Genomic DNA, 25,765 nt, shown 5'->3' with positions numbered 1-25,765 from the left:
GCCTGGGCTCCACAGGCGGAGCTAGGCCCGGTGGGGACACGCCTTCGTAAGTTCAGCCACAAGTGGGTTCACTCCCTGTTAGATCCCTGGGCAATAGAAATTGTATCGCAGGGATACAGGCTGGACTGTGAGAAGATGCCCCCTCACCGAGGACCCGGCGGGCTTCCCCCCAAGAGAGGGAGCCAGTGTTAACTGCAATTCGTAAATTGTATCTTCAACAGGTGGTGGTCAAGGGTCCCCCCCTTAACAAGAGGGTGTTATTATTCGACCATGTTATAATCCCGAAACCAGACGGTTCGGTTAGACCCATATTGAATTAAAATCCCTGAACATATACCTGAAAAGGTTCAGGTTCAAGATGGAATCGCTAAGAGCGGTCTTTGCAAGCCTGAAATGAATCGGGACATAAGGGATGCATACCTTCGTGTCCCCATTTATCCACCTCATCAGGCGTACCTCAGAATTGCGGTACGGGATTGTCATTACCATTTTCACCAAGGTGATGGTGGATATGATGGTGCTCCTGCGGAAGCAAGGTGTCACTATTATCACATACTTGGATGATCTCCTCATAAAAGCGAGATCAAGAGAGCAGTTGCTGGACAGCGTATCACCTTCTCTGGAAGTGAAACGGCAACACGACTGGATTCTATATATTCCGAAGTCGCAGTTGGTTCCTACAGCTCATCTGCCTCGCCTAGGCATGATCCTAGACACAGACCAGAAGAGGGTTTATCTCCCGATAGAGAGAGCTCAGGAGCTCATGACACTGGTCAGGAATCTATTGAAAACCAAAACAGGTGTCAGTGCATCACTGCACTCGAGTCCTGTGAAGGATGATGGCATCATACGAGGCCATCCCCTTCGGCTGGTTCCATGCAAGGACAATGGAACTTACTGGACAAGTGGTCCGGATCACATCTTCAGATGCATCGGTTAATCACCCTATCCCCCACGGCCAGGGTGTCTCTCCTGTGGTGGCTGCGGAGTGCTCACCTTCTCGAGGGCCGCAGATTCGGCATTCAGGACTGGGTCCTGGTGACCACGGATGCAAGCCTCCGAGGGTGGGGGGCAGTTACACAGGGAAGAAAATTCCAAGGTTTGTGGTCAAGCCAACAGACTTGCCTTCACATCAATATCCTGGAACTAAGGGCCATATACAACGCCCTAAGTCAAGCGGAGTTCCTGCTTCGCGACCAACCGGTTCTGATCCAGTCAGACCGCAGGGCGGCACAAGGAGCAGGGTGGCGAGGGTAGAAGCCACCAGAATTCTTCGCTGGGCGGAGAATCAAGTATGTGCACTGTCAGCAGTGTTCATTCCGGGAGTGGACACGACCTCCACCCGGGAAAGTGGTGACTTCATCAGGAAGTCTTCACGCAGTTTTGCAAATTGATGGAAACTGCCTCAGGTGGACTACATGGCGTCCCACCTCAATAAAAAGATAAAAAAGGTTTTACGCTGGGTCATGGGACTCTCAGGCGATAGCTGTGGTCGCACTAGTAACACCGTGGGTGTTCCAGTCTGTCTATATATTCCCTCCTCTTCCTCTCAGACCCAAGGGCTGAGAATTGTAATAAACGGAGGAGTGTGAACAATATTCTTTGCTCCGGATTGGCCAAGAAGGACTCCGTACCCGGAACTGCAAGAAATGCTCTCAGAGGACCCATGGCCTCTGCCTCTCAGTCAGGACATGTTGCAACAGGGACCCTGTCTGATCCAAGACTTACCGCGGCTGCGTTGGACGGCATGGCGGTTGAACGCCGGATCCTAGCGGAAAAGGGCATTCCGGATGCAGTTATTCCTACGCTGATAAAGGCTAGTAAAAAAGACGTGACAGCAATACTTTTTCACTGTATATGGCGAAAATAGGTTGCTGGGTGTGTGGCCGGGAAGGCCCTACAGAGGAATTCCAGGGGGGTCGATTCCTGCACGTCCTACAGTCAGGAGTGACTATGGGCCTAAAATTAGGATCCATAAAGGCCAAGATTTCGGCCCTATCCCTTTTTCTCTGAAAAAGAACTGGCTTCACTGCCTGAAGTTCGGACGTTGTTACAGGGGTGCTGCATATTCAGCCCCTTTTGTGCCTCCAGTGGCACCTTGGGATCTTAACGTGTGTTGGATTCCTAAAATCCCACTGGTTTGAGCCACTTAAGACCGTGGAGCTAAAATATCTCACGTGGAAAGTGGTCATGCTTTTGGCCTTAGCTTGGACTAGGCGTGTGTCAGAATTGGCGGCTTTGTCATGTAAAAGCCCATATCTGATCTTCCATATGGAAAGGGCAGAATGGAGGACTCGTCCCCAATTTCTCCCTAAGGTGGTATCATCGTTTCATTTGAACCTACCTATTGTGGTGCCTGCGGCTACTAGGGACTTGGAGGATTCTAAGTTGCTGGACGTAGTCCGGGCCCTGAAACTTTATTTCCAGGACGGCTAGAGTCAGAAAAACTGACTCGCTATTTATCCTGCATGCACCCAACAAGCTGGGTGCTCCTGCTTCAAAGCAGACTATTGCTCGCTGGATCTGTAGCACGATTCAGCTTGCACATTCTGCGGCTGGACTGCCGCATCCTAAATCAGTAAAAGCCCATTCCACGAGGAAGGTGGGCTCTTCTTGGGCGGCTGCCCGAGGGGTCTCGGCTTTACAACTTTGCCGAGCTGCTACTTGGTCGGGTTCAAACACTTTTGCAAAATTCTACAAGTTTGATAACCTGGCTGAGGAGGACCTTGAGTTTGCTCATTCGGTGCTGCAGAGTCATCCGCACTCTCCCGCCCATTTGGGAGCTTTGGTATAATCCCCATGGTCCTTACGGAGTACCCAGCATCCACTAGGACGTCAGAGAAAATAAGAATTTACTCACCGGTAATTCTATTTCTCGTAGTCCGTAGTGGATGCTGGGAGCCCGTCCCAAGTGCGGACTTTCTGCAATACATGTATATAGTTATTGCTTAACTAAAGGGTTATTGTATGAGCCATCTGTTGAGAGAGGCTCAGTATTGTTCATACTGTTAACTGGGTATAGTTATCACAAGTTGTACGGTGTGATTGGTGTGGCTGGTATGAGTCTTGCCCTGGATTCCAAATCCTTTCCTAGTAATGTCAGCTCTTCTGGGCACAGTTTCCCTAACTGAGGTCTGGAGGAGGGGCATAGAGGGAGGAGCCAGTGCACACCAGATATTGTACCTAATCTTTCTTTTAAGAGTGCCCAGTCTCCTGCGGAGCCCGTCTATACCCCATGGTCCTTACGGAGTACCCAGCATCCACTACGGACTACGAGAAATAGAATTACCGGTGAGTAAATTCTTATTATTTCCTGCAAGAATATACAAATAAATTGTGTAAAAATCAAACAATGTGATTTCCTAGTTATGTTTTGTTTTCCATATTCTGTCTCTCACAGTTGAAGTGTACCTATGATGGAAATTACAGACCTCTCTCATCTTTTTAAGTGGGTCAACTTGCACAATCGGTGGCTGTTCAAATACTTTTTTGCCCTACTGTGTATATACTGTATGTATATGTGTGTGTGTGTGTGTATATATATATATATATATATATATATTCGACACCCGTCGGAACACCAACATAGACATATCTGAGTTAACAAATCTGAACGTAAAGGAGGCTGCCACGATGAACCTACCAACATTCTAACAATAATAGTGTCTTAATTCAATAAAATCCTCTGTGTGTATGCTTCCCCCCCACCCCCCGAAAAAAAGGAAAATAAAGGATTTTTGGAGAAAAACATGCAACTATTCCGGGAGTTGATTTTACACTTAAGCCACTCCACTACTAAATAAACGTGTAATTCACTTACAACACAACTTTAGATGGAAGACATAAACAAGTCATTTAGAAAACTGTCTTGGTTATGCTCCAAAATTGCACAGAAAATATTAATTGTAGTTTCTAAACTCTTATAAGATTCAAGCACTATTTTTGCTCGCCTGCTTTTGATATACAGATTGTAGATTCAGAATTTGATCTCCCCGCTGAGGGTCCAAGTGAAAAGTGCAATGGGTGTGTCAATGCAAATCGTATCATAATAGCTCCATTTCACGGAGTATGGGGAAATGCAGAAGAGTTCAATCCTTTATGCCAGAATGTTTGTGAAAGACATTGTTATCCATCCAAATCTTTATTAGAATAGTGCATAATTTGTGTTTATTTCTAGTTAACTGGCAAACGTTAGATATCTTTAAATAGATAAGCTTTAAGTATCCTGGATACATAATTTTCTATGACTAAGAGTTTTTTTTATATTGTTTTTTTATCTTTGTAGGGAGCTCGTTTCATGACCACCGCTATGTACGATGCCCGTGAAGCAATAATTCCTGGATCCGTCTATGATCGAAGCAGTCAAGGTACATTTTTAGTCAGACCTTGTGAGTGTTCAGGGCATACGGTCAGGCTTTTCCTCTAATACAGTGGTTCCCAAACTTGGACCTCAAGTACCCCGAATAGTTCATGTTTCTCTAACGTCCTAGTGGATGCTGGGGACTCCGTAAGGACCATGGGGAATAGACGGGCTCCGCAGGAGACAGGGCACTCTAAGAAAGCTTTGGACTCTGGGTGTGCACTGGCTCCTCCCTCTATGCCCCTCCTCCAGACCTCAGTTTTACAATGTGCCCAGAGCAGGATGGGTGCTCTGCAGAGAGCTCTCCAGAGTTCTCTGCATAGAAACATTTTTGTTTGGATTTTTTGATACTACTTTTACAGGGAGCACTGCTGGCAACAGGCTCCCTGCATCGAGGGACTGAGGAGAGAGGAGCAGACCTTCTTGTCAAAGATAGGCTCTGCCTCCTCGGCTACTGGACACCATTAGCTCCAGAGGGGGTGATCGCAGGTTCTTACTGGGCGCCCGCCCCCGGAGCCGCGCCGCCGATCTCCTCACAGAGCCAGAAGAACAGAAGTTTGAAGACGTCTCAGGCGGCAGAAGCTTCCAGCTTCACGGAGGTAACGCACAGCACTGCAGCTGTGCGTCATTGCTCCCCATACACCTCACACACTCCGGTCACTGTAAGGGTGCAGGGCGCAGGGGGGGGCGCCCTGGGCAGCAATATAAACCACTCCATGGCAAAAAGTCTATATACATGTACAGGTGGGCTCTGTACATGTATATAAAAGAGCCCCCGCCATATTTCACTAAGTTTGAGCGGGACAGAATCCCGCCGCCGAGGGGGCGAGGCTTCTCCCTCAGCATTCACCAGCGCCATTTTCTCTCCACAGCTCTGCTGAGGAAGCACCCCGGACTCTCCCCTGCGTACACGGTGAAAGGGTGCTAAAAAGAGGGGGGGGGGCACATAATTGGCGATTGGTACATATATACAGCGCTGCTGGAGATAAACATTTGTGTTGGTCTCCAGGGTTGTGGAGCTGGGGTGTGTGCTGGCATACTCTCTCTCTGTCTCTCCAAAGGGCCTTGACAGGGATACTATCCTCAGGAAAAGGGTTCCCTGTGTGTGTGGAAAGTGTCGGTACGCGTGTGTCGACATGTTTGACGAGGAAGGCTCGCTTAATGTGGAGGGGGAGTGTCTGAGTGTCATGTCGCCGGCGGCAACACCGACACCGGAATGGATGGATATGCTAAATGTCTTGAATGCAAATGTTAATTTCTCTGACGTCCTAGTGGATGCTGGGACTTCCGTAAGGACCATGGGGGGATAGCGGCTCCGCAGGAGATTGGGCACAAAAGTAAAAGCTTTAGACTAGCTGGTGTGCACTGGCTCCTCCCCCTATGACCCTCCTCCAAGCCTCAGTTAGATTTTTGTGCCCGAACGAGAAGGGTGCATGCTAGGTGGCTCTCCTGAGCTGCTTAGAAGTAAAAGTTTAAATAGGTTTTTTATTTTCAGTGAGTCCTGCTGGCAACAGGCTCACTGCATCGTGGGACTAAGGGGAGAAGAAGCGAACTCACCTGCGTGCAGAGTGGATTGGGCTTCTTGGCTACTGGACATTAGCTCCAGAGGGACGATCACAGGTTCAGCCTGGATGGGTCCCGGAGCCGCGCCGCCGGCCCCCTTACAGAGCCAGAAGAGCGAAGAGGTCCGGAGAAATCGGCGGCAGAAGACGTTCCTGTCTTCAAATAAGGTAGCGCACAGCACTGCAGCTGTGCGCCATTGCTCTCAGCACACTTCACACTCCGGTCACTGAGGGTGCAGGGCGCTGGGGGGGAGCGCCCTGAGACGCAATAAAACACTGTAAAAACCTTATATGGCAAAAGAAATGCATCACATATAGCTCCTGGGCTATATGGATGCATTTAACCCCTGCCAGTTTTCCTGAAAAAAGCGGGAGAAAAGGCCGCCGTGAAGGGGGCGGAGCCTTTCTCCTCAGCACACAAGCGCCATTTTCTTTCACAGCTCCGCTGGAAGGACGGCTCCCTGACTCTCCCCTGCAGTCCTGCACTACAGAAACAGGGTAAAACAGAGAGGGGGGGCACTATTGGCAGCTAATATATAAATATAGCAGCTATAACAGGGAGTAACACTTATATAAGGTTATCCCTGTATATATATATATATATATATAGCGCTCTGGTGTGTGCTAGCAAACTCTCCCTCTGTCTCCCCAAAGGGCTAGTGGGGTCCTGTCCTCTATCAGAGCATTCCCTGTGTGTGTGCTGGGTGTCGGTACGATTGTGTCGACATGTATGAGGAAAATGATGTGGAAGCAGAGCAATTGCCTGTGTTAGTGATGTCACCCCCTAGGGAGTAGACACCTGACTGGATGGTCGTATTTAAAGAATTACGTGACAATGTCAGCACTTTGCAAAAAACTGTTGACGACATGAGACAGCCGGCAAATCAGTTAGTGCCTGTTCAGGCGTCTCAGACACCGTCAGGGGCGCTAAAACGCCCGTTACCTCAGATGGTCGACACAGACCCAGACACGGATACTGAATCCAGTGTCGACGGTGAGGAGACAAACGTAATGTCCAGTAGGGCCACACGTTACATGATCACGGCAATGAAGGAGGCATTGAACATTTCTGACACTACAAGTACCACAAAAAAGGGTATTATGTGGGGTGTGAAAAAACTACCAGTAGTTTTTCCTGAATCAGAGGAATTAAATGAGGTGTGTGATAAAGCGTGGGTTTCCCCCGATAAAAAACTGCTGATTTCTAACAAATTATTGGCACTATACCCTTTCCCGCCAGAGGTTAGGGCACGTTGGGAAACACCCCCTAGGGTAGATAAGGTGCTCACACGCTTATCAAAACAAGTGGCGTTACCGTCTCCTGATACGGCCGCCCTCAAGGAACCAGCTGATAGAAGGCTGGAAAATATCCTAAAAGGTATATACACACATACTGGTGTTATACTGCGACCAGCAATCGCCTCAGCCTGGATGTGCAGTGCTGGAGTGGCTTGGTCGGATTCCCTGACTGAAAATATTGATACCCTGGATAGGGACAGTATTTTATTAACTATAGAGCATTTAAAGGATGCATTACTATATATGCGAGATGCACAAAGTGATATTTGCACCCTGGCATCAAGAGGGAGTGCGATGTCCATTTCTGCCAGAAGGGCGTTATGGACGCGACAGTGGTCAGGTGATGCAGATTCCAAACGACATATGGAAGTATTGCCGTATAAAGGGGAGGAGTTATTTGGGGTCGGTCTATCAGACCTGGTGGCCACGGCAACGGCTGGAAAGTCCACCTTTTTACCCCAGGTCACCTCTCAGCAGAAAAAGACACCGTCTTTTCAAACTCAGTCCTTTCGTTCCTATAAGAACAAGCGGGCAAAAGGCCACTCATTTCTTCCCCGGGGCAGAGGAAGGGGAAAAAGACTGCACCAGGCAGCCTCTTCCCAGGAGCAGAAGCCCTCCCCCGCTTCTGCCAAGTCTTCAGCATGACGCTGGGGCTTTACAAGCGGACTCAGGCACGGTGGGGGCCCGTCTCAAAAATTTCAACGCGCAGTGGGCTCACTCGCAAGTGGACCCCTGGATCCTGCAGGTAGTATCACAGGGGTACAAATTGGAATTCGAGACGTCTCCCCCTCGCCGATTCCTGAAGTCTGCTCTTCCAACGTCTCCCTCCGACAGGGAGGCAGTATTGGAAGCTATTCACAAGCTGTATTCCCAGCAGGTGATAATCAAGGTACCCCTCCTACAACAGGGAAAGGGGTATTATTCCACGCTGTTTGTGGTACCGAAGCCGGACGGCTCGGTGAGACCAATTTTAAATCTAAAATCCTTGAACACTTACATAAAAAGGTTCAAATTCAAGATGGAATCACTCAGAGCAGTGATAGCGAACCTGGAAGAAGGGGACTATATGGTATCTCTGGACATCAAAGATGCTTATCGCCATGTCCCAATCTTCCCTTCTCACCAGGGGTACCTCAGGTTTGTGGTTCAAAACTGTCATTATCAGTTTCAGACGCTGCCTTTTGGATTGTCCACGGCACCCCGGGTCTTTACCAAGGTAATGGCCGAAATGATGATTCTTCTTCGAAGAAAAGGCGTCTTAATTATCCCTTACTTGGACGATCTCCTGATAAGGGCAAGATCCAGGAAACAGTTAGAGTTCGGAGTAGCACTGTCTCAGGTAGTGCTACGTCAGCACGGGTGGATTCTAAATATCCCAAAATCACAGCTGATTCCAACAACACGTCTACTGTTCCTGGGGATGATTCTGGACACAGTCCAGAAAAAGGTGTTTCTCCCGGAGGAGAAGGCCAGGGAGTTATCCGAGCTAGTCAGGAACCTCCTAAAACCAGGCCAAGTGTCAGTGCATCAATGCACGTGAGTCCTGGGAAAAATGGTGGCTTCTTACGAAGCAATTCCATTCGGAAGATTCCATGCAAGAACTTTTCAGTGGGATCTGCTGGACAAATGGTCCGGATCGCATCTTCAGATGCATCAGCGGATAACCCTATCTCCAAGGACAAGGGTGTCTCTCCTGTGGTGGTTACAGAGTGCTCATCTTCTAGAGGGCCGCAGATTCGGCATTCAGGATTGGATGCTGGTGACCACGGATGCCAGTCTGAGAGGCTGGGGAGCAGTCACACAGGGAAGAAATTTCCAGGGCTTGTGGTCAACCATGGAAACGTCTCTTCACATAAATATTCTGGAACTAAGGGCCATTTACAATGCCCTAAGTCAAGCACAATGGCAGAAGCTGCAAGGATTCTCCGCTGGGCGGAAAATCATGTGGTGGCACTGTCAGCAGTGTTCATTCCGGGAGTGGACAACTGGGAAGCAGACTTCCTCAGCAGACACGACCTCCACCCGGGGGAGTGGGGACTTCACCCAGAAGTCTTCCAAGTGATTGTAAACCGTTGGGAAAAACCAAAGGTGGACATGATGGCGTCCCGTCTCAACAAAAAACTGGACAGATATTGCGCCAGGTCAAGGGACCCTCAGGCAATAGCGGTGGACGCTCTGGTAACACCGTGGGTGTACCAGTCGGTGTATGTGTTCCCTCCTCTGCCTCTCATACCCAAAGTACTGAGAATCATAAGAAGGAGAGGAGTAAGAACTATACTCGTGGCTCCGGATTGGCCAAGAAGAACTTGGTACCCGGAACTGCAAGAGATGCTCACGGAGGACCCGTGGCCTCTACCTCTAAGAAAGGACCTGCTCCAGCAGGGACCTTGTCTGTTCCAAGACTTACCGCGGCTGCGTTTGACGGCATGGCGGTTGAACGCCGGATCCTGATGGAAAAAGGCATTCCAGATGAAGTCATCCCTACCCTGATCAAAGCCAGGAAGGATGTAACCGCGAAACATTATCACCGCATTTGGCGGAAATATGTTGCGTGGTGTGAGGCCAAGAAGGCCCCCACAGAGGAATTTCAACTGGGTCGTTTCCTGCATTTCCTGCAAGCAGGACTGTCTATGGGCCTAAAATTAGGATCCATTAAGGTTCAGATTTCGGCCCTGTCGATCTTCTTCCAGAAAGAACTGGCTTCAGTGCCTGAAGTTCAGACGTTTGTCAAGGGGGTACTGCATATACAGCCTCCTTTTGTGCCACCAGTGGCACCTTGAGATCTCAATGTAGTTTTAGGGTTCCTAAAATCACATTGGTTTGAACCACTCACCACTGTGGAATTAAGATATCTCACATTGAAGGTGGTCATGCTGTTAGCTCTGGCGTCAGCCAGGCGTGTCTCAGAATTGGCGGCTTTGTCATATAAAAGCCCTTACCTAATTTTTCATTCAGACAGGGCAGAATTGAGGACTCGTCCTCAATTTCTCCCTAAGGTGGTTTCAGCGTTTCACATGAACCAACCTATTGTGGTGCCTGCGGCTACTAGGGACTTGGAGGACTCCAAGTTGTTGGACGTAGTCAGGGCCCTGAAAATATGTTTCCAGGACGGCTGGAGTCAGAAAATCTGACTCGCTGTTTATCCTGTATGCACCCAACAAGCTGGGTGCTCCTGCTTCTAAGCAGACGATTGCTCGTTGGATTTGTAGTACAATTCAGCTTGCACATTCTGTGGCAGGACTGCCACAGCCAAAATCTGTTAAAGCCCATTCCACAAGGAAAGTGGGCTCATCTTGGGCGGCTGCCCGAGGGGTCTCGGCTTTACAACTTTGCCGAGCAGCTACTTGGTCAGGGGCAAACACGTTTGCAAAATTTTACAAATTCGATACCCTGGCTGAGGAGGACCTGGAGTTCTCTCATTCGGTGCTGCAGAGTCATCCGCACTCTCCCGCCCGTTTGGGAGCTTTGGTATAATCCCCATGGTCCTTACGGAAGTCCCAGCATCCACTAGGACGTCAGAGAAAATAAGAATTTACTTACCGATAATTCTATTTCTCGTAGTCCGTAGTGGATGCTGGGCGCCCATCCCAAGTGCGGATTGTCTGCAATACTTGTATATAGTTATTGTTACAAAAAAATCGGGTTGTTTATTGTTGTGAGCCATCTTTTCAGAGGCTCCTACGTTTATCATACTGTTAACTGGGTTCAGATCACAGGTTGTACGGTGTGATTGGTGTGGCTGGTATGAGTCTTACCCGGGATTCAAAATCCTTCCTTATTATGTACGCTCGTCCGGGCACAGTATCCTAACTGAGGCTTGGAGGAGGGTCATAGGGGGAGGAGCCAGTGCACACCAGCTAGTCTAAAGCTTTTACTTTTGTGCCCAGTCTCCTGCGGAGCCGCTATCCCCCCATGGTCCTTACGGAAGTCCCAGCATCCACTACGGACTACGAGAAATAGAATTATCGGTAAGTAATTTCTTATTTTATTGCATAAAAGGTTAGACAAAGCAGAAGCTAGGGATCAGTCAGGTAGCCAGTCCTTGCCTGTCCCTGTGGCGCCAGGCCCTTCGGGGTCTCAGAAGCGCACCATATCCCAGATCGATGACACAGATACCAACACAGATACTGACTCTAGTGTCGACTATTAGGATGCAAAATTACAGCCGAAGGTGGCAAAAGGTATACGGTACATGATTATGGCCATTAAAGAGGTTTTGCATATTACTGAGAAACCCCCCGGTCCCTGACAGGAGGGTACACATGTATAAAGGGAAAAAACCTGAGGTCACTTTTCCATCCTCATTTGAATTAAATGAATTATGTGAAAGGGCTTGGGAATCTCCGGATAGGAGACCACAAGTTCCCAAGAGGATTCTTATGGCGTACCCTTTTCCACAAACTGATAGGATACGCTGGGAATCTTCGCCTAAGGTTGACAAAGCGTTGACACGTTTATCCAAAAAGGTAGCGCTGCCTTCTCCGGATACGGCTTCCCTCAAGGAACCTGCGGATCGCAGGCAGGAAATTACCTTAAAGCACATTTACAACCATTCCGGTACCATTGCTAGGCCGGCTATGGCGTCGGCCTGGGTCTGTAGTGCAGTTGTGGCATGGGCAGATTCCTTATCTACGGAGATTGACACCTTAGATAGAGATGCCATTCAAATGACCATAGAGCATATCAGAGATGCTGCCTTGTATATGAGGGATGCTCAGAGAGACATTTGTTTATTGAGTTCCAGAATAATTGCTATGTCTATTACTGCTAGGCGGCTCTTGTGGACCCGACAGTGGACGGGAGATGCCGACTCAAAGCGGCATATGGAGTCCTTGCCTTACAAGGGGGTGGAGTTGTTTGGAGACGGCCTCTCGGACCTTGTCTCTACGACTACGGCTGGTAAGTCGAATTTCTTGCCTTATGTCCCCCCGCAGCATGCAAAAAAGGCTCCTCATTATCAAATGCAGTCCTTTCGTTCCAATAAAAACAAGAAGGCGCGAGGATCATCCTTTGTTGACAGAGGTAAAGGCAGGGGAAAGAAGCTGCACACAGCTAGTTCCCAAGACCAGAAGTCTTCCCCTGCGTCTGCAAAGTCCACCGCATGACGCTGGGGCTTCCCGGGGGGAGACAGATCTGGTGGAGGCGCGTCTTCGAATTTTCAGCCACATCTGGGTTCACTCATAGGTGGATCCCTGGGCATTAGAGATTGTCTCTCAGGGATACAGGCTGGAATTTGAGGACTCTCCTCCTCGCAGGTTTTTCAAATCGGCTCTGTCGGCTTCCCCGTCAGAGAGAGAGCTAGTGTTGCAAGCAGTCCAAAAACTGTATATCCAACAGGTGATTGTCACAGTTCCTCCTCTACAACACAGAGAGGGATATTACTCAACCCTTTTTGTGGTCCCGAAACCGGACGGTTCGGTCAGACCCATTCTAAACCTGAAATCTCTGAACTTGTACTTGAAGAAGTTCAAGTTCAAAATGGTATCACTCAGGGCGGTCATCGCCAGCCTGGAGGGGGGGGATTGGATGGTGTCCCTGGACATAAAGGATGCTTATCTCCATGTTCCGATATTCCGCCCGCATCAGGCGTTCCTGAGATTTGCAGTGCAGGACTGTCACTACCAATTTCAGACGTTGCCGTTTGGGCTTTCCACGGCCCGAGAATTTTCACCAAGGTTTTGGCGGAAATGATGGTGCTCCTGCGCAGGCATGGGGTCACAATTATCCCATACTTGGACGATCTCCTCATAAAGGCGAGATCTCGAGAGAGGTTGCTGGACAGCATGGCTCTGTCCATGCAGACGTTGCAGAGACACGGCTGGATTCTCAATCTACCGAAGTCCCAGCTAGTTCCTACAACGCGTCTGACCTTTTTGGGGCTGATTCTAGACACAGACCAGAGAAAGGTGTTCCTTCCGATCGAAAGGGTCAGGAGATCATGACCATGGTCAGGAGCCTGTTGAAACAAAAGAAGGTTTCTGTGCATCAGTGCACGCGGGTCCTGGGGAAGATGGTGGCTTCCTACGAGGCCATTCCTTTCGGCAGGTTCCATGCGAGGACCTTTCGGTGGGACCTCTTGAACAAGTGGTCCGGGTCCCATTTACAAATGCATCCGAGGATAACCCTATCTCCCAGGACCAGGGTATTTCTCCTGTGGTGGCTAAACAGTGCTCACCTACTAGAGGGTCGCAGGTTCGGCATTCAGGACTAGGTCCTGGTAACCACGGACGCAAGCCTCCGAGGCTGGGGAGCGGTAACACTGGGAAGAAATTTCCAGGGGCTCTGGTCGAACCTGGAGACTTGTCTGCACATCAACGTCCTGGAGTTGAGGGCCATATACAACGCCCTGCGTCAAGCGGAGGAATTACTTCGGGGAAAACCGGTTCTGATTCAGTCAGACAATGTCACGGCAGCGGCACAAGGAGCAGAGTGGCCATGTCAGAGGCGACCAGGATTCTGCGCTGGGCGGAAGGCCATATAAGCGCACTATCAGCAGTGTTCATCCCGGGGGTGGACAACTGGGAGGCGGACTTTCTCAGTAGGCACGACCTGCATCCGGGAGAGTGGGGGCTTCATCAAGAGGTCTTCGCACAGATCACGGATCGGTGGGGTCTGCCTCAGATTGACATGATGGCGTCCCGCATCAACAAAAAGCTAAAGAGGTATTGCGCCAGGTCAAGAGACCCTCAGGCGGTGGCGGTAGACGCTCTGGTGACACCATGGGTGTTCAGATCGGTCTATGTGTTTCCTCCTCCACCTCTCATACCCAAGGTATTGAGAATTGTAAGACTAAGAAGGGTCAGAACACTTCTCATTGTTCCAGATTGGCCAAGAAGGACCTGGTATCCGGATCGGCAAGAGTTGCTCACAGAAGATCCGTGGCCTCTTCCTCTAAGGCAGGACCTGCTGCAGCAGGGGCCCTGCCTGTTCCAAGACTTACCGCGGCTGCGTTTGACGGCATGGCGGTTGAACGCCGGATCCTAGCGGAAAAAGGGATTCCGGAGGAGGTCATCCCTACCTTGATCAAGGCTAGGAAGGATGTGACATCAAAACATTATCACCGCATATGGCGAAAATATGTTTCTTGGTGTGAGGCCAGAGCTGCTCCCTTGGAGGTGTTCCATTTGGGCCGTCTGCTTCACTTTCTTCAAACGGGAGTAAATTTGGGCCTGAAATTAGGGTCCATAAAGGTTCAAATTTCGGCCTTATCCATTTTCTTTCAAAGAGAATTGGCTTCTCTTCCTGAAGTACAGACTTTTGTGAAGGGCGTGCTGCATATTCAGCCTCCCTTTGTACCTCCGGTGGCGCCTTGGGATCTTAACGTGGTGTTAAATTTCCTCAAGTCACCTTGGTTTGAGCCACTCAAAACAGTGGAGTTGAAATACCTCACTTGGAAAGTGGTAATGTTGTTGGCCTTGGCTTCAGCAAGGCGTGTTTCGGAATTAGCGGCTTTATCATATAAAAGCCCATACCTAATTTTTCACGTGGATAGGGCTGAGTTGAGGACTCGGCCTCAATTTCTGCCCAAGGTGGTATCATCTTTTCATATGAACCAACCTATTGTCGTGCCTGTGGCTACACGGGACTTGGAGGATTCCGAGTCGCTAGATGTGGTCAGGGCTTTGAAGATTTATGTGACCAGAACAGCTAGGATCAGGAATATTCTGTATGCGGCCAACAAGGCTGGAGCTCCTGCTTCAAAGCAGACAATTGCTCGCTGGATCTGTAACACGATTCAGCAGGCGCATTCTACGGCAGGATTGCCGTTGCCTAAATCGGTTTAGGCCCATTCCACTAGGAAGGTGAGCTCTTCTTGGGCGGCTGCCCGAGGGGCCTCGGCATTACAGCTTTGCCGAGCGGCTACTTGGTCAGGTTCAAACACTTTTGCAAAGTTCTATAAGTTTGATACCCTGGCTGAGGAGGACCTTGTGTTTGCTCAATCGGTGCTGCAGAGTCATCCGCACTCTCCCGCCCGTTTGGGAGCTTTGGTATAATCCCCATGGTCCTTACGGAGTCCCCAGCATCCACTAGGACGTTAGAGAAAATAAGATGTTACTTTCCGGTAAATCTATTTCTCGTAGTCCGTAGTGGATGCTGGGCGCCCGTCCCAAGTGCGGACTTCTTCTGCAAGACTTGTATATAGTTATTGCTTACATAAGGGTTATGTTATAGTTTGCGGTTGTACCGTGGCTATGTTATTGTTCATACTGTTAACTGGGTAAGTTTATCACAAGTTATACGGTGTGATTGGTGTGGCTGGTATGAATCTCGCCCTTAGATTTACAAAAATCCTTCCTCGTACTGTCCATCTCCTCTGGGCACAGTTTTCCTAACTGAGGTCTGGAGGAGGGGCATAGAGGGAGGAGCCAGTGCACACCCAGAGTCCAAAGCTTTCTTAAAGTGCCCTGTCTCCTGCGGAGCCCATCTATTCCCCATGGTCCTTACGGAGTCCCCAGCATCCACTACGGACTACGAGAAATAGATTTACCGGTAAGTAAAATCTTATTTTTTTTCAGGGCTCCTCACAGGATTGCAAGTGAAATAATTAGCTCCACCGGTGGGTATTTTAAAATGTCAGTGAGTAATGAATACACCTGTTCAACTGCTAGGTGACCTGGAAAATATGAACTGTTGGGGGTACTTGAGGACCGATTTTGGGAACCACTGCTTAAAACGATTAACCTCTCTGATATTTGCAGTTTAGTCATCCCATTGTTAGACTGTTGCCCTCTCCTGCTGTATCACCCTAAAGGTACACTGTATGGACAAAAGTATTTGGGCATCTGACCATTACACCAACAGGGACTGTAATGACATTGTATTCAAATACATGTACTTTAATATGGAGTTAATCCTACTTTTGCAACTATAATAGCTTCCTCTCTTCTTGGAAGGCTTTCATCAAGCTTTTGGAGTGTTTCGTGTGGGAACTTGTGCCCATTCATTCTGTAGAGCATTTATGTGGTCAGACACTGATGTTGGATGAGAAGGCCTCGTTCGCAGTCTCCGTACCAGTTCATCCAAAAGGTGCTCAATGGTGTTGAGGTCAGAGCTTTGTGCAGCCCAGTCAAGTTCTTCCACACCAAACACTCAACAAAGGGACCGATTCAGACCTAATTGCTGCTGTGTGTTTTTGCGCAGCGGGCGATTGATACACTGCAATGTGCACACGCTTTGGCACACAGGCTTTGCCGAACAACAACAGGCTGGTGCGAAAATTTTGCATGCTGATTGACAGGAAGAGGCCGTTTGTAGGTGATAACTGACCGTTTTCTGGGAGTGTCAGGGAAAACACAGGCGTTCCCAAGTGTTTTCTGGGAGGGTGTATGACGTCCGCTTCGGACCCGATCAGCCTGTTCTCATCGCACTGTAGGAGTAAGGCTGTGCACAGACTGCACATAGTTGAAAAATCATTCAATGGTGAGTGTGGTGCAAACGGATTTGCAGCTGTCCACTGACTGAGGGATTTTCTCATATGTCCTAGAGGATGCTGGGGTCCACTTCAGTACCATGGGGTATAGACTGTTCCGCAGGAGCCATGGGCACTTTAAGACTATTCCATTGTGTGAACTGGCTCCTCCCTCTAGGCCCCTCCTCCAGACCTCAGTTTAGAAAATGTGCCCAGGCAGACTGGTCGCACTCCAGTGGAGCTCTACTGAGTTTCACTGAAAGAATTTGTTAGGTTTTTTATTTTCAGGGAGACTGCTGGCAACAGTCTCCCTGCTTCATGGGACTTAGGGGGAAGAAGTAGGAACCAACTTCCTAAAGAGTTTCATGGCTCTGCTTCTTGCTGACAGGACACCATTAGCTCCTGAAGGGTACTGAACACTAGCTGCGGCTATGCGCTCACTCCCACAGCATGCCGTCACCCCCCTAACAGAGCCAGAAGTCAGAAGACGCGTTGGTATTAGAACCGGAGATCTGCAAGAGGGACCTCCGGTCATAGTGACGGCTCAAGGTACATGCTACCCATACACCACGCACAGCAGGGTGCAGGGCGCCCTGGGCAGCATGAAATCCTACGCTAACTGGCAAAACGGTAGCATATTGGGCTGTGGCACAATCCTACAGCCACGCCAATATAAATATTACCTCATGTTTCCTGTACAAAAACGCGCCATTGCAGGGGGCGTGGCTTCTTCCTCAGGCAGCCAGCACACTGCTCAGCGCTATTTTCTTCCAGCAAAAAGCAACGGAAGAAACGCTGATTCTCCTCTCAACTTATGTATTTAGTATCAGAGTGCAAAAAGGGGGGGGGGGGGGGAGAGGGGAGTGTTTATTGTGGTATTATAACCTATTATTGACAATATACATAGCGCGGAAAGTCCCTGTGTGCAAAATACACGACACAGGGATTTTTTATTTAAGCGCTGAGTTGTGGACTGGCAATGTTTTATCTGTGTCCCTCTGACAGATTTTACTGTGGGTCTGTCCCTGATAAGCCCCGGAGTGTCTGTGCCGTGATTGTGCACGTGTGTGACATGTCTGAGGCAGGGAGCTCTCCCTCTGTGGGAGCCATGTTAGGCACACAGAGTTGTAATGTGACACCAAGAGCCTGACTGGGTGAAAGATTTACGTGATAGTGTGAATCATATCAGTAAGAGATTGGATAAGTGAGTCTCGTGCAGAAAACTGAAAATAATCTGAAGATGTGATGTTTGATAGTTCTGCCTTTCATATACAGGGGACCCCTCTGGGTCACAAACTTTTGCAAAAGTAGTATGAACTGATACCGACACGGATTCCTGTGTCGACACTAGTGATTCCAGTGGAATAGGTCCTAAGTTAGCGAAAAGCATTCAAAACATGTTTTTAGTTATAAAGAAGGTCTTAGAATTTACGGGGGCCCCTCCTTTACCACAGGAGCAGGCTTACTTTAGCAGAGAAGTAATGTAACTTTCCCTCCACCTCATGAGCTAAACAGTCTCTTGGAGGGAGTCTGGTTTAACGCGAAAAGAAATTTCAGATTCCCAAAAGAAGTCAGGCAGCTTAGCCTTTTCCATGCAGAGGACAGGAAAAGGTGGGAGTCACCCCCCATTTTAGACAATGCCCTGTCACGGTTAAAGGAAAAAGGTTTCTCCCTGCGCCTGGGACGGCTTCACTTAAGGAGCCGGAAGACTGCAAATTGGAGTCTACGTTGTAATCTATCGATGTGGCCAATGGGACACTACTCAGGTCTACCATTGCCTGTGCGTGGGTGAGTGGTGCTATTGAAAAGTGGTCAGAAAACTTGTCATTAGACATTGACACAATAGATAGACGAGATACTCCTAACGTTGGGTCATATCAAGACGCTGCTGCGTACATGCTAGAAACCATGAAAGATATTGGTCTCTTGGGATCAAGAGCCGCTACCATGGCACTCTCAGCACGGAGGGCGTTGTGGATTCGCCAGTGGAAGGCCGACGCAGATTCCAAAATGAATATGGAGGCTTTCGCGTATTAAGGTGAGTCCTTATTTGGAGATGCTGGATGCTTTAGCTGCGGCTACTGCAGGTAAGTCGACATTCTTGCCTCTGCGCCGGCGAAAGACATCACACTCAGATGCAGTCATTTCGGCCCAAAAATTACAAAAAAGGGTAAAGGTTCCCCTTTCTTTGTGGGTAAAGAAAGGGGAAAAAGAAATAAAGTCCACAGCGTCTCCAGGATCACAGGAGCAGAAATCAACCTCTGCTCCTGCCAAATCTTCAGCGTGACGCTGGGGCTCCCTTGCGGGAGTCCGCTCAGGTGGGGGCACGTCTGAAACTCTTCAGTAAGTTCTGGGTTCAATCTGGCCTAGACCCGTGGGTCATACAAATAGAGCACAGGTTCTCAAACTCGGTCCTCAGGACCCCAAACGGTGCATGTTTTGCAGGTCTCATCAAAGAATCACAAGTGACATAATTAACTCCACCTGTGGACCTTTTAAAATGTGTCAGTGGTTAATTAATACACCTGTGCACCTGCTGGGTTACCTGCAAAACATGCACTGTGTGGGGTCCTGAGGACCGAGTTTGAGAACCACTAAAATAGAGTCCCACGGGTACAAACTGGAGTTTCAAGACATTTCCCCAGGCCGTATTTTCAAAACAACCTTACCAGCTTCTATCCCAGACAGGGAAGTGGTGGCAGCAGCAATACAAAAATTGTGTCAGGATCAAGTTTTTGTCCTGGTTCCCTTTTTACAACCCTATTCATGGTTCCGAAGCCGGACGGCTCGGTCATACCGATTCTAAACCTGTATACTCTGAATCTCTACCTGCAAAGGTGCTAGTTCAAGATGGAATCCCTGAGGGCAGTGGTTTCCAGTCTGGAGGAGGGGGACTTCATGGTGTCAGTAGACATAAAAGATGCCTACTTACGCGTTCCCATTTATCCTCCACATCAAGCTTATCTTAGATTCGCAATACAGAATTGTCATTACCAATTTCAGACGTTGCCGTTTGGACCTTCCATGGCACCGAGGGTTTTCACCAAGGTGATGGCAGGAGATGATGGTCCTCCTTCGACAACAAGGAGTCAATATAATTCCTGACCTGGAAGATCTTCAGATAAAAGCGAGATCCAGGAAAAAGTTGGTGCAGAACATGGCACTCTCCCTGACAGTACTTCAACATCACGGTTGGATCATAAGTTTTTTCCAAAGTTACAATTGGAACCGACGACAAGATTGTCCTTTCTGGGGATGATACTGGACACAGAAGTACACAGGGTATTTCTTCCAGTAGAAAAGGCTCTGGAAATCCAGAGAATGGTCGAACAAATTCTGAAACCAACAAGAGTGTTGATTTATCAATGCATTCGGGTGTTGGGGAAGATGGTAGCGGCCTACGAGGCCCTACAGTTTGGCCGATTGCATGCCAGAGTATTCCAGTGGGGCCTGTTAGGCAAGTGGTCCAGATCCCACCTACACATGCACCGGAAGATAATCCTGTCATCCAAAGCCAGAATTTCGCTACTGTGGTGGCTACACAGTTCTCACCTACTAGAGGGACGCAGGTTCGGGATTCAGTACTGGGTCCTAGTAACCACGGTTGCAAGTCTCCGAGGCCGGGGTGCAGTCACACAGGGAGAGCGCTTCCAAGGAAGATAGTCAAGTCAGGAAACCTGTCTTCACATAAACGTTTTGGAGTTGAGAGCCATTTACAACGGCCTTCTACAAACGGGGCATCTTCTTCAAGATCAACCCATACAGATCCAGTCGGACAATGTAACAGCAGTCGCGTACATAATCCGTCAGGGCGGAACGAAAAGCAGAGCGGCGATGGCAGAGGTGACAAAGATCCTCATCTGGGCAGAAAGACATGCAAGAGCTCTGTCGGCAATTTTCATTCCGGGAGTTGGACAACTGGGAAGTCTTCGCAGAGGTGTCAGGTCTTTGGGGAGTTCCTCAAGTAGACATGATGGCATCTCGTCTCAACAAGAAGCTTCAGAGATATTGTTCCAGGTCGAGAGACCCTTAAGCAATAGCAGTGGATGCACTGGTGACCCAGTGGGTGTTTCGGTCAGTTATGTCTTTCCTCCACTTCCACGAATTCCAAAAGTACTCAAGATCATAAGGCAAGGGTTCGAGCGATCCTCATTGTCCCAGACTGGCCGAGGAGAGCTTGGTATCCAGATCTTCAGGAGTTGCTCATAGAAGATCCTCGGCCTCTTCCTCTTCGCGAGGACCTGCTGCAGCAGTGGCCGTGCGTGTATCAAGACTTACAGCGGCTACGTTTGACGGCATGGCTGTTGAGCGCCAGATCCTAGCCCGAAAGGGTATTCCCAAAGAAGTCATTCCCACTCTGATTCAGGCCAGGAAAGGCGTAACGTCTAAACATTACCACCGTATTTGGAGAAAATATGTGTCTTGGTGTGAATCCAAGAAGGCTCCTACGGAAGAGTTTGTTAGGACGTTTTCTCCATTTTCTCATACGTCCTAGAGGATGCTGGGGTCCACTTCATGACCATGGGATATAGACTGTTCCGCAGGATCCATGGATGTGAACTGGCTCCTCCCTCTATGCCCCTCCTACAGACCTCAGTTTTAGAAATGTGCCTATGCAGACTGGATGCACTCTAGGGGAGCTCTACTGAGCTGCTCTGAAAAGACTTATGTAAGGTTTTCGTATTTTCAGGGAGAACTGCTGGCAACTGTCTCCCTGCTTCGTGGGACTGAGGGGGCAGAAGTAGGAACCAACTTCCTGAAGAGTTTCATGGCTCTGTTTCTGGCTGACAGGACACCATTAGCTCCTGAAGGGTACTGAACGCCAACCGTGTCTAGATGCTCACTCCCACAGCACACAGTCACCCCCCTCACAGAGCCAGAAGTCAGAAGACAGGTGTGTAGAAGAAGACAGATCTTCTGTCAAGAAAAGTGACGGCTGAGGTACAGTGCGGCTGCTGCCCACACACACAGGCACTGCAGGGCGCGGGGGGGCGTGTGCGGCGCCCTGGGCAGCAAAAACACCTCTATAAACTCGCAAAAAGGGGACATAAGATGCCCAGGCACAGCCGTACCCCCGCCAGTATAAATATTATGAAAAGTTTGAGGTAAAAATGCGCCATTGTGGGGGCGGAGCTTCTTCCTCAGGCAGCCAGCACACTGCTCAGCGCCATTTTCTCTCTCCTCAGGCTGCAGAGACATCGCTGGTCCTCCTTCACTTCTGACTACAAGTATTGGTGCAAAACGGGGGGGGGGGGGGCACAAGCGAATTTGGTGCTTTACAAGTGTGTTTTACTGTGTCAAAAGCGCTGCATGTCAGTGGGCATTCTGTGTTCACAGGCATTAGATACTGGCGCTGGGGTTGTGAACTGGCTGCTCCTAAACTGTGTCCCCCTGACAGATTTTGCTGTGGGTCTGTCCCCTATAAGTCCCAGTGTGTCTGTGTGTTGTACACGTGTGCAAGACATGTCTGAGGCAGGGAGTTCCTCCCTGGAGGAAACCATTTTAGGGACACAGAAGTGTAATGTGGGGACGCTGCCGCCACACCAAGAGCCTGCATGGGTGAATGAAATACGTGATAGTATGCATCATATCAATAGAAGATTAGAAAAGTCTGAATGTCATGCTGAGTGCTGGAGAAAATCTGTGGAGGATGTGATTTTTCAGGGCTCTGTTCTTCCATCCGCAGGCGACCCCTCTGAGTCACATAAGAGACCATTTGCATATATTGTGAATACTGATACCGACACTGATTCTTGTGTCGACGATAGTGACTCCAGAGAAATAGATCATAAATTGGCAAAAAATATACAATATATGATTGTAGCTATAAGGGAAGTTCTGAAAGTCACGGAAGCCACTCCTGTACCTCAGGAGAAGGCTTATTTCTATAAAGAAAATAAATCTAAGGTCACTTTCCCTCCTTCCCACAAGCTTAATACTCTCTTTGAAGGGATGTGGGTGAATCCCGAAAAGAAATTTCGTATTCCCAAGAGAATTCAGATAGCATATCCTTTCCCGGTGGAGGACAGGAAAAAATGGGAGTCACCCACTGTGTTAGACAGTGCACTGTCCAGGTTGACAAAGAAGGTAATTCTCCCTGCACCTGCCACGGCTTCACTAAAAGCCGGCAGACCGAAAGATGGAAACTACATTGAAATCCATTTATGTTGCCAATGGTACGATGCTCAGGCACACAATTGCTTGCGCGTGGGTGAGTCACGCTATTGAAAAATGGTCAGAAAGCGTGTCATCAGAAATTGACACGATTGATAAAGATGAGATACTTCTTAAGTTAGGGAATATCAAAGACGCTACCGCATACATGCTAGAAGCGATGAAAGATATTGGACTTTTGAGTTCACAAGCCGCTACCATGGCAGTATCGGCTCGGCAGGCGTTGTGGATTCGCCAGAGGAACGTGGATGCAGATTCCAAAAGAAATATGGAGGTTCTCCCATATAAAGGTGAGGCCTTATTTGGCGATGGACTGGATGTGTTAGTCTCGGTGGCTACCGCAGGTAAGTCGACATGTTTGCCCTCTACGCCTGCACCGGCAAAAAAGACACATCACCTGCACATGCAGTCCTTTCGGCCCAATAATTACAAAAGCGAGAGACTCCCCCTTCTTTGCAGGTAGTGGAAAGGGAAAGAAGTCCACAGCGGCTTCAGGTTCCCTAGAGCAGAAGTCTACCCCTACTTCTGCCAAATCTTCAGCATGACGCTGGGGCTCCTTTGCGGGAGGCCGCTCGGGTGGGGGCACGTCTCAAACTTTTCAGTCAAGGTTGGATTCTGTCTGGCCTGGATCCCTGGGTGTTGCAAATAGTGTCCCAAGGATACAAGCTGGAGTTTCAAGACGTTCCCCCATGCCGATTTTTCAAATCGACCTTGCCAGCTTCTCTTCCAGAAAGGGAAGCAGTAACAGCGGCAATCCAAAAATTATGTCAGGATCAGATCATAGTCCTGGTACCTTTGTCACAACAAGGGGAGGGGTTTTATTCAAGCCTTTTTGTAGTTCCGAAGCCGGACAGCTCGGTCAGACCGATCCTAAACCTAAAAAAATCTGAATCTACTTGAAACGATTCAAGTTCAAAGGGAATCACTGAGGGTAGTGATTTCCAGTCTGGAGGAGGGGGACTATATGGTGTATGTAGACACAAAAGATGCTTACCTGCATGTTCCCATTTATCCTCCTCACCAGGCTTATCTGAGATTCGCGGTTCAGGATTGCCATTACCAATTCCAGACGTTACCTTTTGGTCTCTCCATGGCGCCAAGGGTATTCACCAAGGTGATGGCGGAGATGATGGTTCTCCTGCGTCAAAAAGGAGTCAATATAATTCCTTATCTAGACGATCTCCTGATAAAGGCGAGATCCATGGAGCAGTTGTTACAAAACATCACACTCTCCCTGTCAATACTCCAACAACATGGTTGGATCATAAATTATCCAAAGCCACAGTTGGAACCGACGATAAGATTGTCTTTTCTCGGGATGATTCTGGACACAGAAGTTCAGTGAGTATTTCTTCCGGTGGAAAATGGTAAAACAGATAATGAGACCATCAAGTGTGTCGATCCATCAGTGCATTCGGTTGTTGGGGAAGATGGTTGCGGCCTACGAGGCCATACAGTTTGGCAGGTTCCATGACGGTATTCCAGTGGGACCTGTTGGACAAGTGGTCGGGATCCCACCTACACATGCACCGGAAGATAATCCTTTTGTCAAAAGCCAGGATTTCGCTCCTGTGGTGGCTACACAGTTCTCACCTACTAGAGGGACGCAGGTTCGGGATTCAGGACTGGGTCCTGGTAACCACGGATGCAAGTCTCCGAGGCTGGGGAGCTGTCACTCAGAGGGAAAGCTTCCAAGGAAAATGGTCAAGTCAGGAAGCCTGCCTTCACATAAACGTGCTGGAATTGAGAGCCATTTACAAAGGCCTTCAACAAGCGGTACGTCGTCTTCAAGATCATTCCGTGCGAATCCAGTCGGACAATGTAACAGCAGTCGCGTACATAAACAGGCAGGGCCGAACGAAAAGCAGAGCGGCAATGGCAGAGGTGACGAAGATCCTCCTCTGAGCAGAAAGACATGTAAAGGCTCTGTCGGCAATTTTCATTCCGGGAGTAGACAACTGGGAAGCAGACTTCTTCAGCCGACACGATCTCCATCCAGGAGAGTGGGGCCTCCACCAAGAAGTCTTTGCAGAGGTGACAAGTCTTTGGGGAGTTCCTCAAGTAGACATGATGGCATCTCGTCTCAACAAGAAGCTTCAGAAATATTGTTCCAGGTCGAGAGACCCTCAAGCCATAGCAGTGGATGCGCTAGTGGCCCAGTGGGTATTCCGGTCGGTGTATGTCTTCCCTCCAGTTCCGCTGATCCCAAAAGTTCTCAGGATCATAAGGAGAACAAGAGTTCGAGCAAACTTCATTGCCCCAGACTGGTCAAGGAGGGCTTGGTACCCAGATCTTCAGGAGTTACTCATAGAAGATCCTCGGCCTCTTCCTCTTCGCGAGGACCAGCTGCAGCAGGGGCCATGCGTGTATCAAGACTTACCGCGGCTACGTTTGACGGCATGGCTATTGAGCACCAGATCCTAGCCCGAAAGGGTATTCCCAAGGAAGTCATCCCCACCCTTTTTCAGGCCAGAAACGGAGTGACGTCGAAACATTACCACCGTATTTGGAGAAAATATGCGTCTTGGTGTGAATCCAAGAAGGCTTCTATGGTAGAGTTTCAGTTGGGACGTTTTCTCCATTTTCTGCATTCTGATTTGGAGGCGGGCCTCCGATTGGGGTCAATCAAGGTCCAGATTTCGGCCTTGTCAGTGTTCTTCCAAAACAATTGGCCTCTCTTCCAGAGGTTCAGACCTTCGTGAAAGGGGTTCTGCACATCCAGCCTCCATTTGTGCCTCCAGTGGCACCATGGGACCTTAATGTGGTGTTGCAGTTCCTTCAATCGGATTGTTTTGAGCATCTACAAGAGATAGAGTTGAAGTTTCTCACTTGAAAAGTGGTGATGCTTTTGGCATTGGCATCCGCACGGCGGGTGTCTGAATTGGGGGCCTTGTCTCACAATAGCCCTTACCTGATCTTCCATGAAGATAGGGCAGAGTTGAGAACTCGTCAACATTTTCT

At 49.0% G+C, this 25,765-nt stretch overlaps 1 protein-coding gene across 1 annotated transcript in view; it reads left to right on the top strand.

The window, feature by feature from the left end:
- The window catches only part of UPF1 (UPF1 RNA helicase and ATPase), a 477,022-nt gene that overhangs the window by 408,709 nt on the left and 42,548 nt on the right, over window positions 1–25,765 (top strand). Inside the window, exon 20 of the mRNA XM_063955016.1 lies at window positions 4,286–4,367. Within this exon, the coding sequence (XP_063811086.1) occupies window positions 4,286–4,367 (82 nt within the window). The remainder of the gene's footprint in view (window positions 1–4,285; window positions 4,368–25,765) is intronic.

Source organism: Pseudophryne corroboree, chromosome 1 (assembly GCF_028390025.1).
Source record: "Pseudophryne corroboree isolate aPseCor3 chromosome 1, aPseCor3.hap2, whole genome shotgun sequence".
Lineage (NCBI taxonomy): Eukaryota > Metazoa > Chordata > Amphibia > Anura > Myobatrachidae > Pseudophryne > Pseudophryne corroboree.
Note: the sequence above shows the minus strand (reverse complement) of the source record. Positions and strands in the feature narration are given on the sequence as shown.